At 41.2% G+C, this 14,058-nt stretch overlaps 2 protein-coding genes across 2 annotated transcripts in view; one reads left to right on the forward strand and one right to left on the reverse strand.

Moving 5' to 3' along the window:
• Positions 1–6,417, forward strand: part of tbx20 (T-box transcription factor 20) — a 46,083-nt gene extending 39,666 nt beyond the window's left edge. Inside the window, exons 8-9 of the mRNA XM_072260729.1 lie at positions 1,153–1,279; positions 5,991–6,417. Coding sequence (XP_072116830.1) covers positions 1,153–1,232 — 80 coding nt within the window. The 3' untranslated portion in view covers positions 1,233–1,279; positions 5,991–6,417. The remainder of the gene's footprint in view (positions 1–1,152; positions 1,280–5,990) is intronic.
• A 196-nt stretch (positions 6,418–6,613) lies between these two features.
• herpud2 (HERPUD family member 2) overlaps positions 6,614–14,058 on the reverse strand; it is a 51,757-nt gene continuing 44,312 nt past the window's right edge. Inside the window, exons 7-8 of the mRNA XM_072260745.1 lie at positions 9,577–9,694; positions 6,614–8,836 (exon numbers count right to left, since the gene is read on the reverse strand). Coding sequence (XP_072116846.1) covers positions 8,648–8,836; positions 9,577–9,694 — 307 coding nt within the window. The 3' untranslated portion in view covers positions 6,614–8,647. The remainder of the gene's footprint in view (positions 8,837–9,576; positions 9,695–14,058) is intronic.

Consider the following 14,058-nt stretch of genomic DNA (forward strand, 5'->3'; position numbering starts at 1 on the left):
CTATGAACAGTAGGGTACCTGCCAGTATAATGAAACAGGGAAAAAGGAGTACAAGTGCATAGTTTGTTAAAAGTGCCATCAGATATAAATGGGGTGGTGTAAAAGACATTTAAACATCCTGACTTTCATCAGTTAGGGCATTGAGATAGGAGTTAGGACATTATGTTGCAGTTTTACAAGTTTCTGGTGAAACCACACTTGGAATTCTACCTACAATCTTCAGAATCAGAATCAGGTTTATTATCACTGGCATGTGACATGAAATTTGTTAACTTAGCAGCAGCAGTTCAATGCAATACATAATCTAGCAGAGACAGAAAAAAAGTAATAATAAATAAAACAATAATAAACAAGTAAATTACACATATTGAATAGATTATTTAAAATGTGCAAAAACAGAAATACTGTATATTAAAAAAGTGAGGTAGTATCCAAAGCTTCAAAGTCCATTCAGGAATCAGGTGGCAAAGGGGAAGAAGCTGTTCCTGAATCACTGTGTGTGTGCCTTCAGGCTTGTATCTCCTACCTGATGGTAACAGTGAGAAAAGGGCACGCCCTGGGTGCTGGGGATCCTTAATGATGGATGCTGTCTTTCTGAGACACTGCTCCCTAAAGATGTCCTGGGTACTTTGTAGGCTAGTGCCCAAAATGGAGCTGACTAGACTTACAACCTTCTGCAGCTTCTTTTGGTCCTGTGTAGTAGCCCCTCTATACCAGGCAGTGATGCAGCCTGTCAGAATGCTCTCCATGGTACATCTATAGAAGTTTTTGAGTGTATTTGTTGACATGCCAAATCTCTTCAAACTCCTAATAAAGGAGTATCCTAATAATGGTCACCCTCTTATAGGAAAGATGTAGTTAAAATGGAAAGAATGCAGAAAACATTTGTGAAGATGTTGGCAGGATGAAAGGGCTCAAGTTATAATGAGAAATTGGCAAAGCTGGATCTTTATTCCTTGGAACAGATGAGGAAAACTGTTTGAAATTGGTACATTTAAGTTGACATTGTCACATGCATCAATGTAGTGAAGCACTTGCCTTGTATACTGTTCATACAAGTTTTTCCTCTGTACCTCAGTACATGTGACAACAATAAACACATTCAGCAGTTTAAATTTACCAATTTAACACATTTCTATATTTTTCCCTCAGAAGAATACATAAGCTGGACAGTAACAGTGTTTTCCCCAGGGCAAGGGAGTCCAAATGTAGGGGACGTAGATATCGAGTGAAAGATTTAAGAGGGACCGGAGAGGCAACTTTTTCCATGCAGAAGATGGTGAGTATATGAAATGAGCTACCACAGGAAATGATTGAGGCAGGCACAATAGGATTATTTATGAAGTGCTGGATAGGTACATGAAAGGGTGGGGCTTAGAGGGTTATTGGCCTAACACAGGAAACTGGGACCAACTGGATTGACACAGTGGTCAGCATGTACTCATTGGGCTGAAAGGCCTGCATCCACACTGTACTGCTCTGTGCCTTATTTTCATCCCTCACTGGCTGGGCTGCTTTCATTAATGGTGCTCAACACAACACAAACCAGGAGCCTGTTTCTTACGACCACACTGCCCTCCAATGGGAGCAGTAGTTGCTACAGAAAGATTATTCTCTCTGAAGAACCAAACAAAGTGGATATGGAACCAGGAGCAAACAAAACCAAACTGCTGGAGAAATCAGAGGATCAGGCAGCATCTGTCAGCAAGGCATCATTTCAGCTCCATTACAAACTGTCTCCTAACCAATATGTCTGCTGCAGAAACAGGTATCTCCAGATTAAAGTAGCACATGTACTGTGGTTGGTCTTCCATGAAACCTCTGGCACTCCTAACTCTCACAAGGTTAGTTCATCAAATTGCTCATTGTCTTACACAGGTTTCAAACATTAAATCCCTATTACTTCCTAGTTTCACAATGTTGTCATTCATGCCATTATGCCCAGCACTACCTCCCTCACCCATAGCTGCACACCTTTAACTTCTATGGCAGATTTGCGACTTGCATTACAGGGAATTCAGGTATCCAGTGTATGGTGCAGCACAAATTGGCAAAGATAATGGAAAACTTCAGAAAGCCAATATTTAAATACAACAATAATTGCTTTTTAAAATATTTATTGCATTTTAAAATGCTTATTGTATTTTTCTGCCATACTGGATTTGGAGTAACAATAATTTTGTTCTCCTTTACACTCATGTACTGAAGAATGACAATCTTAAATTACGAAAAGATTTGGAGTGTGAGTGGAGAATCACATTCAAGTTTATTAGGGAGACACTTCTTCAGCTTGGTCCCCTCATTTAAAGATATCTTTATTATCAATAGATTCAGTTCAGGGAAGATTAATAAGACTGATCCTAGGTGGATAGTCAACTTTCCCTGTAAAAGTAATTTCTAAGTTGGGTTAAGGGTGTTGAGAACATAGAACAGTACAGATCCTTTGCCCCATGATGCTGTGCCAACCTTTTAAACTAAAGATCAATTTAACCCTTTCCTCTCACATAGATGCAAGAAAAATGGAGTGCTAAGAGTCTTTAACTGTCCCTAACATATCTGCCTCTATCACCAATACTGGCAGGGCGTTCCACCAGCAGCCACTGTGTAAAACATTACCCCTGGCATTCCACCCTACCTTCCTTCAATCTCTCTAAAATTACATATTCCAATGAATATCACTGATTGACTGTGTAGACTGTGTAGCATCAGTCTTGTCGTGAGTGACCAGTCGTCGCCTTCTTTAGAGAAAATCAAATTACACTGGGTGCTAATAGGCCATCAGAAGAATCCAGGGATCGGAAGGAGGCAGTGAATAGAAACTACACACTTCTGGAAATAAGGTTTTGTTTATAAGAAAAACACTATGTACAAAATATTTACATGAGCAAGAACAATTCAAAATTCAAATATTCTGCTTACGTTCCAAATCTTAGATTATCAAACCACAACAAATTACGTTTTAATTAGAATCAGTGATATTCATTGGAATAACTTTCGTCACTCCAATTTCTCTAATTAGATCTAGTGTTATTCCCTATTTAAAAGCTTACAGACTAAACTTTCCTTTTTACTTATCACTAGTTAGTTAGAAAAAACAAATACAATTCCTATTCTGAAGTAATATAGTTAACTTCATTTTCAGTTCCAGACAGTATATCTGCAAGTTTAAATTCAAATATTATATATACACAGTTTAACTCCTTTCACGACAATTCTCCAACATTGTAACTCTTAAACAAAGTAAATCTCATTCAGTGACTTATCAAAGTCTGTGCAAAAATAATCAGTTCTCGCAGAAAATCAAATTCGGATTACTCGTATGAAAATAAACTTATACATCCAACTGTATTAAATCCTCCGCGTCATTACACATTTCGTTCACGCACTGGTTCGTCACCTGGGTGGCTTGCCGTCTTGGTTCGTTAGATGAAATAGTTGATCATCCACAGTAAGTCAATTCACAAACTTGTACAAAATTTGATTTTGCAGAACTAATTCCCGAGTAGGCATTTTGGGCACTGGTCTCTACCGATATTGTCTCGTTATAGCTGCAGCTTCAATAAATCTCTTACCGCTGTTGTTTCTCCTCCAGGGGTTTCAAGTTAGTAGGGTTAAAATACTCACTACTAATTCTACTCTTAACGGTTCATGTCTTCAGTTTCTATTCGATGCTGCGTTTCTTGTCAGTTGAGTACAGCCCGTCCCTCCTTCGCATATCGTTTTTTCCAATTTTTTTAAAAAAATCGGCGAACTTCCTTTTCATCCCTCCGCAGGTAGAAATTTCTAATATTACAAATTTGGGTTTATTTAACCTGGGTTACATCATTTATCACCCTCATTCGCTCCGAAGAGAAATACCCTTGCTCACTAAACCTTTCCCGGCAAGCAATGCTCTCGAATCCAAGCAACATCCTGCCAAATATCCTCTGCACCCCGCCCAAAGCTTCCAAATCCTTCCTATAATGAGGCAACAAGACCTGAACAATACTCCAAGTGTGGTGTAAAGACAGTTTTATGGAGCTGCAACATTACCTGGCTGTTAAACTCAATCCCCCAACTAACGAAGGACAACTTGATCACCATATCAACTTGCATAGCAACTTTGAGGGATCTATGGATATGAACCTCAAGATCTTTCTGCTCTTCCACCCAAACTGCTAGTAATCCTGTCATTAAACCCTGTAATCTGCCTTCGAGATTGACCTTCCAAACTTTTCTAGATTAAACTCCATCTTCCACTTCTCAGGCCATCTCTGCATCCTATGAATGCCCTGTTATAACCTATGACACCTTTCACACTATCACAGCACTACCAACCTTTGTGGCATCTGAAAACTTAAGTTACCCTTCCAGAAGAAGTGATTCTATTGAAACACATGGTTCTTAGGGGGCTTTACAGTAATTGCAGTGCAGACATTTTCATGGATGTCCAAGAGCAGAGGGCATAATTTCAGAACAAGTGGGCTCCATTTAAGGAGGATGAGGAAGAATTTATTCTTTGGAAGGTTGAGGGCCTTTGGAACTCATTGCACCAGAAGACTCTGTAGACACATAAATCTGCAAGTGTAATGCAGCGAGGAGGACAGGAAAGTAGATGGGGTGCAACCTCAGAGGCTCAAGGGGCTGATAGGAACAAGAGATGGATCTATGACAAGACCATAAGGCATAGGAGCAGAATTAAGACTTTCAGCCCATCAAATCTGCTCCATCATGCCGGATTATTCATCTCAACCTCATTCCCCCGTCTTCTCCCCATAACCTTTGACGCTCTTACTAATCAAGAACCTATCAACCTTTAACTATGTCCAATACCTGGCCTCCACAGTCGATTGTCTGAATGAATTATAGATTCACCACCCTCCAGCTAAAGAAATTCCTCATCTCTTTTCTAAAGGGACGTCCTCTAGGATTTCCGGTCCTAGACTTCCCCACTATAGGAAACGTCCTCTCCACATCCACTCTGTCTAGGCCCTTCAATATTCAAAAGGTTTCAATGAGACCTCCCCACATTCTTTGAAACTCCAGTTAAGTACAGGCCCAGAGACATCACACATTCCCCAAACATGAACTCTTTCATTCCTTGGATCAGTCTCATAAACAACCTCTGGCCTCTCCTATGGCAGCATGATAAGAGGCTCAAAACTGCTGTCAATACTCCAAGTGCAGTATGACCTTAAAGCCTCAGCATTATATTCTACTCTCAGAATGAATGCTAGCATGCATTTGCCTTCCTTACTATCAAGGCAAACTGCAAGTTAACCTTTACGGAATCCTGCATGACGACTCAAGTCCCCTTGCACCTCCGATTTCTGAATGTGTTCCTTATTTAGAATTCCTTTATTCCTTTTTATGAAAGTGCATGATTGTACACTTCCCTGTACTCTATTCCGTCTGCTACCTAATTGTCCATTCTTCAAATCTGTCCAAGTCCTTTTGCAGACTCTCTGCTTCCTCCACACTACCTGACTCTCCACCTATCTTTGTATTATCTGCAAACTTGGTCACAAAGCAATCAATTCAGTCTATTATCCACCCATTGGCAATCATGCCCTAAATGCCTAGAACCAAGCCCTGGCCATACCCCATTAATTTTCACCAAATCTTTAACTAAATTTAACTGACAAATATACAACACAGAAAAAAAGCCCTTTGGCCCTTCATGCTGACCAGAAGCCATTCATTTATATCAATTTCATTTAATTCTCCCCACATTCTACCCCTCACACATGGGGGACAATTTACAACAGCCAAACCACATGCCTTTGGGATGTGGTTAGAAACTGGAGCACCCAGGAGAAACACATGCAGTCACAGGGAGAACGTGCAAACTCCAGACAGCACCTGAAGTTAGGAATGAACCTGGGTCTCTGACAATGATAGTGGGTGGCATGACTAGGACAGCCACCGCCTGTGAGACCAGGCTTTTTTTTTCTTTCCTCGAGTTCATCAAGGGAGTTTGACCTTAAAGAGAACTGTTTCTTCTCCCACAGACACTGATCTGAGGTGTTCGTTTTTCACATCCTGGTGCCTCCTTTGGTTTATTGTCAAATTTAGTTTGAGGATCTTTATGACAGACAGACTACAATCAACAACTTGGATTTGTGTGGAGTTCTGAAAGTGTGCTGCTGTAGCAAGGGATGAGGAACTAAGTCCCTGTCTAAACTGATGTAAAAGGCAACACAAAATGCCTGGTCATTATTTTCTTTTGCCTATGGGAGCTGGCTGTATACATTATATAGGGAAAATGCACCTGTAGCTTCCAGACAAAAGTTTCTAGCTAAATAATGGAAATAAAGAAATACAAACCTTTAGCTTTCCTAAAATATCACACAGCTACTTTTGTAGCTACAAAAGGAATATAGTTAAAAAGACACGTGCTTATTTTACTTCTGCATAAAGATACTACCCTAAAAAAGTTGATGCATTCTCATCAATCTCATTTCAGGAACAGAGCAGTTAATGGCCATGATTGGTAAATGTAAAAGAGGCCTTCTCCCACCTTCAGTTCTTCAAACAGGTCGGATGTATAGAAATGAAATTTGGCACAACAAAACTTGATGCAGTGATATATATATATAAAACAACTCAGACATGGAATTCCATGACACTATACTGGACTAAAATAAAGTGGAAATTTATTTACAAATTAAGATAAATTGCAGTAGCAACAAAATTTCACTGATCCACTGAATGTAAAACTGTAGAGCAGACACAACTGGTTCCTGTAAGTAGAGGCTAAAATTTTACCTCCGCGTGACTTGATGATCAAGTACATGGGGTGAAATGAAAGCTTTCTGCTTACTCGCTGTCAAAGGAGGAGACTGAAGTGGATGAGGAACCTTGACACTGAGAAACAGCAGGAATAGGCCACAGGAACCAGAAACACTTGCCCAAGACACGCCAGGTGCACCCAGCCTTCGGAGAAAATCTGAGGGACCAAAGATATTAATTTAGGACACATTTTTATTAGTCAGGATGTGGACTACACTGGCATCATTGCCCACCTACACCTAGTCCTTGGACTTGATGACATTAAGTGAACTTAAAGATCAGTTGAGAGAGATCCACATTGAAGTGTTTAAATCACGCAGGCAAAATCACCAAAGTAGGCAAGAGTGGCAGATTTCCTTTTCTCAGGTTATTAGTGAGACACCTGTTTTTACAATAACTCAACAGTTTCATGACCATAATCACCTGTTGCCAGCTTTACTCTAGTTTTACTTTTATTTAAACTCCTGCTGCTGCAGTGTGATTCAAACGCATGTTCTTTAATGAATAACACAGGTGTGCTTGTGAATCCAGTAATAATGCTGGGCACCCCTACATGCCCTTTGTACCATTCTTAGTACACTTAACGGGACAAATAGAGAAAGTTCCTTCCCAGTTCAGGGAGGTTATGAATTTCAGTTATAACAAAACACTGAGGGTATATGGCCCTTTCATGCGATACTATATGCATGTGTCAATGTTTATTCAAATAATCATTATTTGCTTTTCCCCCCTAGCAAACAGTATTTCGCTGTGACACTATTGTTAAAAGTATGTTAGCATGCTGCAGACACCGAGTTTATTTGGCCTTCTGAAGTACCAAACAGTGCTGCTAATTCTATATGTAGCATTTATTGCTGTTCAGGCTGGGAACACTCAAACAGATCATGTATTTACACTGCTATGCTCTCACACTTCCACTACATCAGTAACATATGCACGAGTCACATCACCATCTCTAACCATCTCCAAATGAAAACCGCCAATTGAGCAGTTATGCCTTCAATGCCCAAAAGGCAAGGTAGTAAAATATACAATTCTAAAATGAGTTTTTAAAATGTAAAAGCAATTTTAAAAAGTATGTATATAACAAGTACAAATTACATTGGATTTGTCTCTGAAATCCCAAACTACAGCTTTTTTTCATGTAAGCCCCAGAGTGTCAAGTGATCGAAGTTGAGATGAAATTGTTTACTGCTACCAATAAGCACAAACCCAGGGATCAGGTAAAATATCTGGTGGGGAGGGGGGAGGGGAAATTACCTCAAACTCAGATCAAAATACAAATCAAATGAAGCCAACTGAGCTTCAAAATCCAAACTAACCAGTCAATAGCCAGCAACATTGTGCCAGGAAACTATTCCAGAGCCTTAGGCTGGCAACCAATGAAAAATGCTGAAGCCAAAAAAGTAATGCCATGTGTGACTGATATGTTAGCAAATTTAGATTGCATGTGTAGCCTTACAAGTCAGCCAGAAAATGTAATGTTAACCAAACAGATTCCTCCTTATCCAAGTGTCAACCAGCAAGAACTGTTCCATTTATGTATCTCCACCACCATGACCACAATAACAGCTGGTGGCAGTTATAACAAAAAAAAACAAAGAAAAATATGCAATTTCCTTTCAATTTCATTTTCTCTTCATGTAGGAATTTTCATTAGTGCATGCTAAATGTTGGGCGCAATCAAAGGATGATTTGATCTGGAGAACAACTCAACAAACTGAACCCCATGGGGACTGCAGCAGCAATAGCAATGCAAAAAAAAAAAGGGTAGGGCACACTTCCACATCTGAGGTGTTTGGAGTTTCTTTTCAGCAAGTGTCACTTAAATATACAACTGTAGGGAGCAGCAAAGTTGAGAAGTCCACTGCATGTCCTAGTTGCCAACTTGAGGGGGACCTTCAGGAATGAGAGAGGTGAAGAAGGTGGTGACGAATGACCATGCTGAAGCCATGAAACCAGGGGGCTCTGCCCCTCCTGCGCTTTCCGTGGTGTCATCTCCACTGTCACCACTGTCACCACTCTCCCAGCTATCGTCATCCAGACCTTCGTCCATGAGACGCTCCTGGAAAGCAAAGCACAGTTGGTTACGATGAGCGCAGTACTGCCTGCACCGAGGGTGCTGACCCACAATGTTCAAAGTGTTGTACACGCTGGGCTATTCCACCCCTCACAGGAAAATCCCAAAGTGGGCCAATAATACCAACCCTCAAAGATTTATAGTGACATGGTTCAACCTGCAGATTCACAAACTCTCTAAAGATGGTTTAGCAGAAACATTCAAATGTGAGAGATGCCCATCACAGAAGTGTCATTAGGAGACTCCATTTCCTGCTTTAAACACTCTGGGCTGATTTCATCATTCATGCTGCAATTATAAAATACCTCTCTGCTTTACATCGTGAACGAAAGCTTCATACAGACCACAAATTCACCCCTACCCCTTTTTCCTCTTAATTCTCTTTGCTATGGTTTTGTAGTTTTCGATTATAGCACTAAGGCCAGACTTTGGAAGATTTTTAACCCATCAGTATATGGCATAAATACAAATTTATCTGGATAATGTTTTCAGCATGCTGATCCAGATGGGGAAGTGAGACATCAATTTCTGCTAATTTGTCATGCTTTAAGCACATTCTTCATAGTATCATCATACATCACCTTGGGTATCCAATGCACATATTTATAAACTAGCACCCCATTTCCACATTAAATAGTAAAGTGGAGACCTGCATGTGCTATGAATTCACACTGATGTATCTAGGATTTACAATGGCTACACTGAAATATTTGTTTCAAACTCACCATTTCATGTACTTCAAGGGCATTATCCTCCTGTGCTTCCTGGTTGAAGTCTGCTGGTTGATTTGCTGGATGTCCATTTGGTGCATCCTGCCTGAATGGGAACCATCCAGCTTGATACCTAGTATTTTACAAAAATCATAGTCACTAGAGCTGAAGTCCACAAATGACAGTTCAAACTACTCAAGACAATATTTAAAAACTAACATTGCATTCCAGAGAGTTCCTGTTAATCCAGCCAAGTTTACTTTTACATTAGCAGTAGTAACAAGATAATTACAGTGCAAAAACACTAATTTGTGAGAACATTCTGACTGAATCTTCAACAGCTGAAGGAAGAGGAGGCTTTCATCAAGTACAAATCCCAAAATAATGCTTGCAATGATCATTTCTAAAATAATCACAAATCAAGTGTCTGAATCACAGAATTCCAGTCTTAAGAAACCTATTTAAACTGATTTTACTTCATCATCTATCACTGTTACAGTAAAACTACATTAATCCAACAGGCCTGTGACTTCACTGGTGCCAGACTAGCATATTTTTTTTTGGAGTGTTGATGTTAATAGCTCTACACTCTTAGTTCTCTGCCCAACCCCAAGAAGTTACAAAGTAGTATATATATTTTTTAAAACAAACTTAGTGAGATTAAGGAGAGTAGAGAAATTGGGGCTTTGGTGAGGTTAAGGGGAGTGCAGGAACTGGGACTCAGATGTCCCAACAACAGGAATAGCAGATTCTCAGAATGTTACTGCATTACACAAGTTCCTCCTTCAAGGAAAAAGGCTAAAGAGAAGAACCTCCAAGGTTGTAATCTCTAGATTACTCCCCGCATGGGCTAGTGCAGGTGGGAATGGGGTGATAGCACAGATGAATGGGTGGCTGAGGAGATGGTCCAGGGGATAGGGCTGAGTTCTTGAACCGTTGGAACCTTTTCTGGGGAAGAGGTGACCTGTACAAGAGAGACTGGTTGCACCTGAACTGGAGGGAAACCAATAACCCGGCCATGAAGTTTGCTGATGCTACTCGAGAGAGTCTAAATTAGCTCTGCAGGTGGCTGGGAACCAGAGCCCCAGGTCAGGAAAGCAAGGATAGGACCAGAGGGTAGATATCGGCAAATGTATTGAAAGGCAAAATTGAAATAACAGATATGATGAGTTGGATGGTATGCAGTGTGCTAGAGTATTACGGGCAAGGGTGAAGAATTTAGAGCATGGATTATTTCTGAAACTTGGTTGAGAGGGGGGCAGGAATTGGTGATTAATGTACCAGGATTTTTAAGTTTTTAGAAAAGATAGAGGAGGTAAAAGAGGGTTGGAGTTGCACTACTAATCAGGGACAATATCACAGCTGCACTCAGAGGAGACATAATTGAAGTGGTCAGGCACCGAGTCTGTTTGGTGGAACTCAGGAATAGGAAGGGTGCAATCACACTGACGGGATTGTACTACAGACCCTCTAATACAGGGGTCCCCAACCTTCTTTTCACCGCGGACCAGTTTAATATTAATAGTATTCTAGCGGACTGGTCGATCCGGCGGGTGAGGGTGTTCAAGTAGGGTTAAACTCACCTCAACATGTCTTTTACAGTTAGGGTTGCCAACTTTCTCACTCCCAAATAAGGGACAAAAGTAGCAGTCAAATCCTGACGAAGGGTCCTGGCCTGAACGTCGACTATACCTCTTCCTATAGCTGCTGCCCGGCCTGCTGCATTCACTAGCATTTTTTGTGTGTGTTGACAGGACACTTTGTGTTTACCCCGAGAAAGACTACCATGACCATGAAGCCTTGTGCGGCACCTTTGTGCGCATGTGACATGCGCATGCGCGTACGTGCCGATGTTTTCCCCCATAAATTGGCTTAATCTTCCCAATACATTGAACATACATTATTTCTACTTTATATAGGCTGTGTATTTATCATATCATTCCTGCTTTTACTATATGTTAGAGTTATTTTAGGTTTTATGTGTTATTTGGTATGATTTGGTAGGTTACTTTTTAGGTCTGGGAACGCTCACAAATTTTTCCCATATAAATTAATGGTAATTGCTTCTGCACTTTACACCATTTCGGCACGAAAGATTTCATAGGAACGCTCTACCTTAACAGGGGAAATACAGGACAAGGGCGGTCCGGTATGGGACAAACCAATTTAGCCCAATACACTATACGGGATGTCCTGGCAAATACGGGACAGTTGGCAAGCATATGTTCAAGTTCAACAGTGCGTGCAAATGCTGGAATTTCAAGCAACACACATAAAAGTTGCTGGTGAACACAGCAGGCCAGGTAGCATCTCTAGGAAGATGCGTTTCGGACCGAGACCCTTCGTCAGGACAGCATATAGTTTCCTCGCAGCCCGGTAGCACATGCTTTGTGGCCCGGTACTGGTCCACGGCCCGGTGTTTGGGGACCGCTGCCCTAATAGACACTGGGACATTCAGAAACAGATGTGTAATCAGATTAAGGAAATGTGTAAAAAATAATTCCTTTGTTGTCATGGGGAGATTTCAACTTCCCCAATATAAACTGGGACATACTTAGTGTAAGAGGTTTAGGTAGGGCAGAACTTGTTAAGTATATCCGGGAAGGTTTCCTAATTCAATGTGTATGGTCCAAACAGAGGAGGGGCCGTACTGGACCTGGTGTTGGGTAATGTGCCTGGCATGTGACTGACCTTTCAGTGGGTGAACAATTAGGGAACAGTAACCACAATTCCTTAACTTTAAGGATAGCTTAGATAAGGATAGGTATGGTTCTTGTGGGAGTGTTTTAAATTGGAGTAGGGAAAATTACAAGGGCATTAGGCAGGAACTAAGTGTTAATCGTGAACACTTTCTCCGGCAAGTCCACATCAGACATACAGATGGTGTTTAAAGATCAATTGCAGAGTATGGAAAGGTATGTTCCTGTTAAAAGGACGGATAAGGATGGAAAGATAAGAGAACCTCGGATGCCCAGAGGGAGGATAAATTTAGTCAAGAAGAAAAAGGAAAAGTATGTAAAGAAGTCAGGATCAAATGGAGCACGTGAAGGAATATAAATGAGCCAGAAAAGAACTAAAGAAGGGAATTAGGAAAGCCATGAGGGGCCATGAAAAGTCCCTGGCAAGTAGGATTAAGGTGAATCCCAAGGCATCCTAAACATACATCAAGAGTAGAGGATAGCTAGCGAGAGGGTGGGACCACTTAAGGATAAAGGTGGGATAGATGCAAAGAATGTGAGTGAGGTACTTAATGAGTACCTTGCTTCAGTATTTACAAAGGAAAAGAATATAGAGGGTCAGGAGATCAGTGCTAAATGTACAAGTAAGTTAGGGCATTTAGAGGTCAAAGAGGAGGAACTGTTGGGCCTCCTGATGAGTATTAAGGTGGATAAGTCCCCAGGGCCTGATGGGATTTACCCCAGATTATTGAAGGAGGCAATTGATGAGACTGTTGGGCTCTTGACCCGTATCTGTGTCCTCCAATTTGTGTCCTCCATAGCCTCAGGCAAGGTCCTGGAGAACTGGCAAGTGGCTAAAGTCATACCTCTGTTTAAGAAGGAAACAAGGGAGAATCCTGGGAACTACAGACCGGTGTGTCGCATGTTAGTTGTAGGGAAATTGCTGGAGAAAATTCTTAGGGATAGGATATGAACATTTGAAACCCATGACCTAATTAGGGAGAGCCAGCATGGCTGTGTGTGTGGCAAGTCATACCTTACCAACTAAACTGAGTTTTTTGACAAGGTGACAAGAGATTGATGAGAGTAAGGCAGTGGATATTCTTTACAATGGATTTTAGTGAGGCGTTTGACAAAGTCTCTCATGGGAGGCCAACCTAGAAGATTAAGATGCAAGGGATCCGTGGCAAATTGGCTGTTTGGCTTCAGAACTGGCTTATGCAGTTGGAGGTCTGTAGTTAGAGGAGTTCTGCAGGGATCGGTGGTGGTTCCTCTGCTATTTATAATGTATATAAATGACCTGGATGAAAATGTAGATGGGTGGGTCAGTAAACTTGTGGATGATTGGTGGAGTTGTGGATAGTGTGGAAGACTGACAAAGAATACAGTACAATATAGATCAGTTGCAGGTATGGGTTGAAAAATAGCAGATGGAAACATAGAAAACCTGCAGCACAATACAGGTCCTTCAGCCCGCAATGCTGTGCCAAACATGTACCTACTTTAGAAATTACCTAGGGTTACCCAGAGCCCTCTATTCTTCTGAGCTCCATGTACCTATCCAGGAGACTGTTAAAAGACCCTATTGAATCTGCCTCCACAGTCGCTGGCAGCCCATTCCACACACTCACCACTCTGCATAAAAAACTTACCCCTGACATCCCCTCTGTACCTACTTCCAAGCACCTTAAAACTGTGCCCTCTCGTGCTAACCATTTCAGTCCTGAGAAAAAGCTTCTGACTATCCACACGATCAATGCCTCTCTTCATCATATACACCTCTACCAGGTCACCTCTCATCCTCCATCACTCCAAGGAG

Source organism: Mobula birostris, chromosome 1, assembly GCF_030028105.1.
Source record: "Mobula birostris isolate sMobBir1 chromosome 1, sMobBir1.hap1, whole genome shotgun sequence".
Taxonomy (NCBI): Eukaryota; Metazoa; Chordata; class Chondrichthyes; order Myliobatiformes; family Myliobatidae; genus Mobula; species Mobula birostris.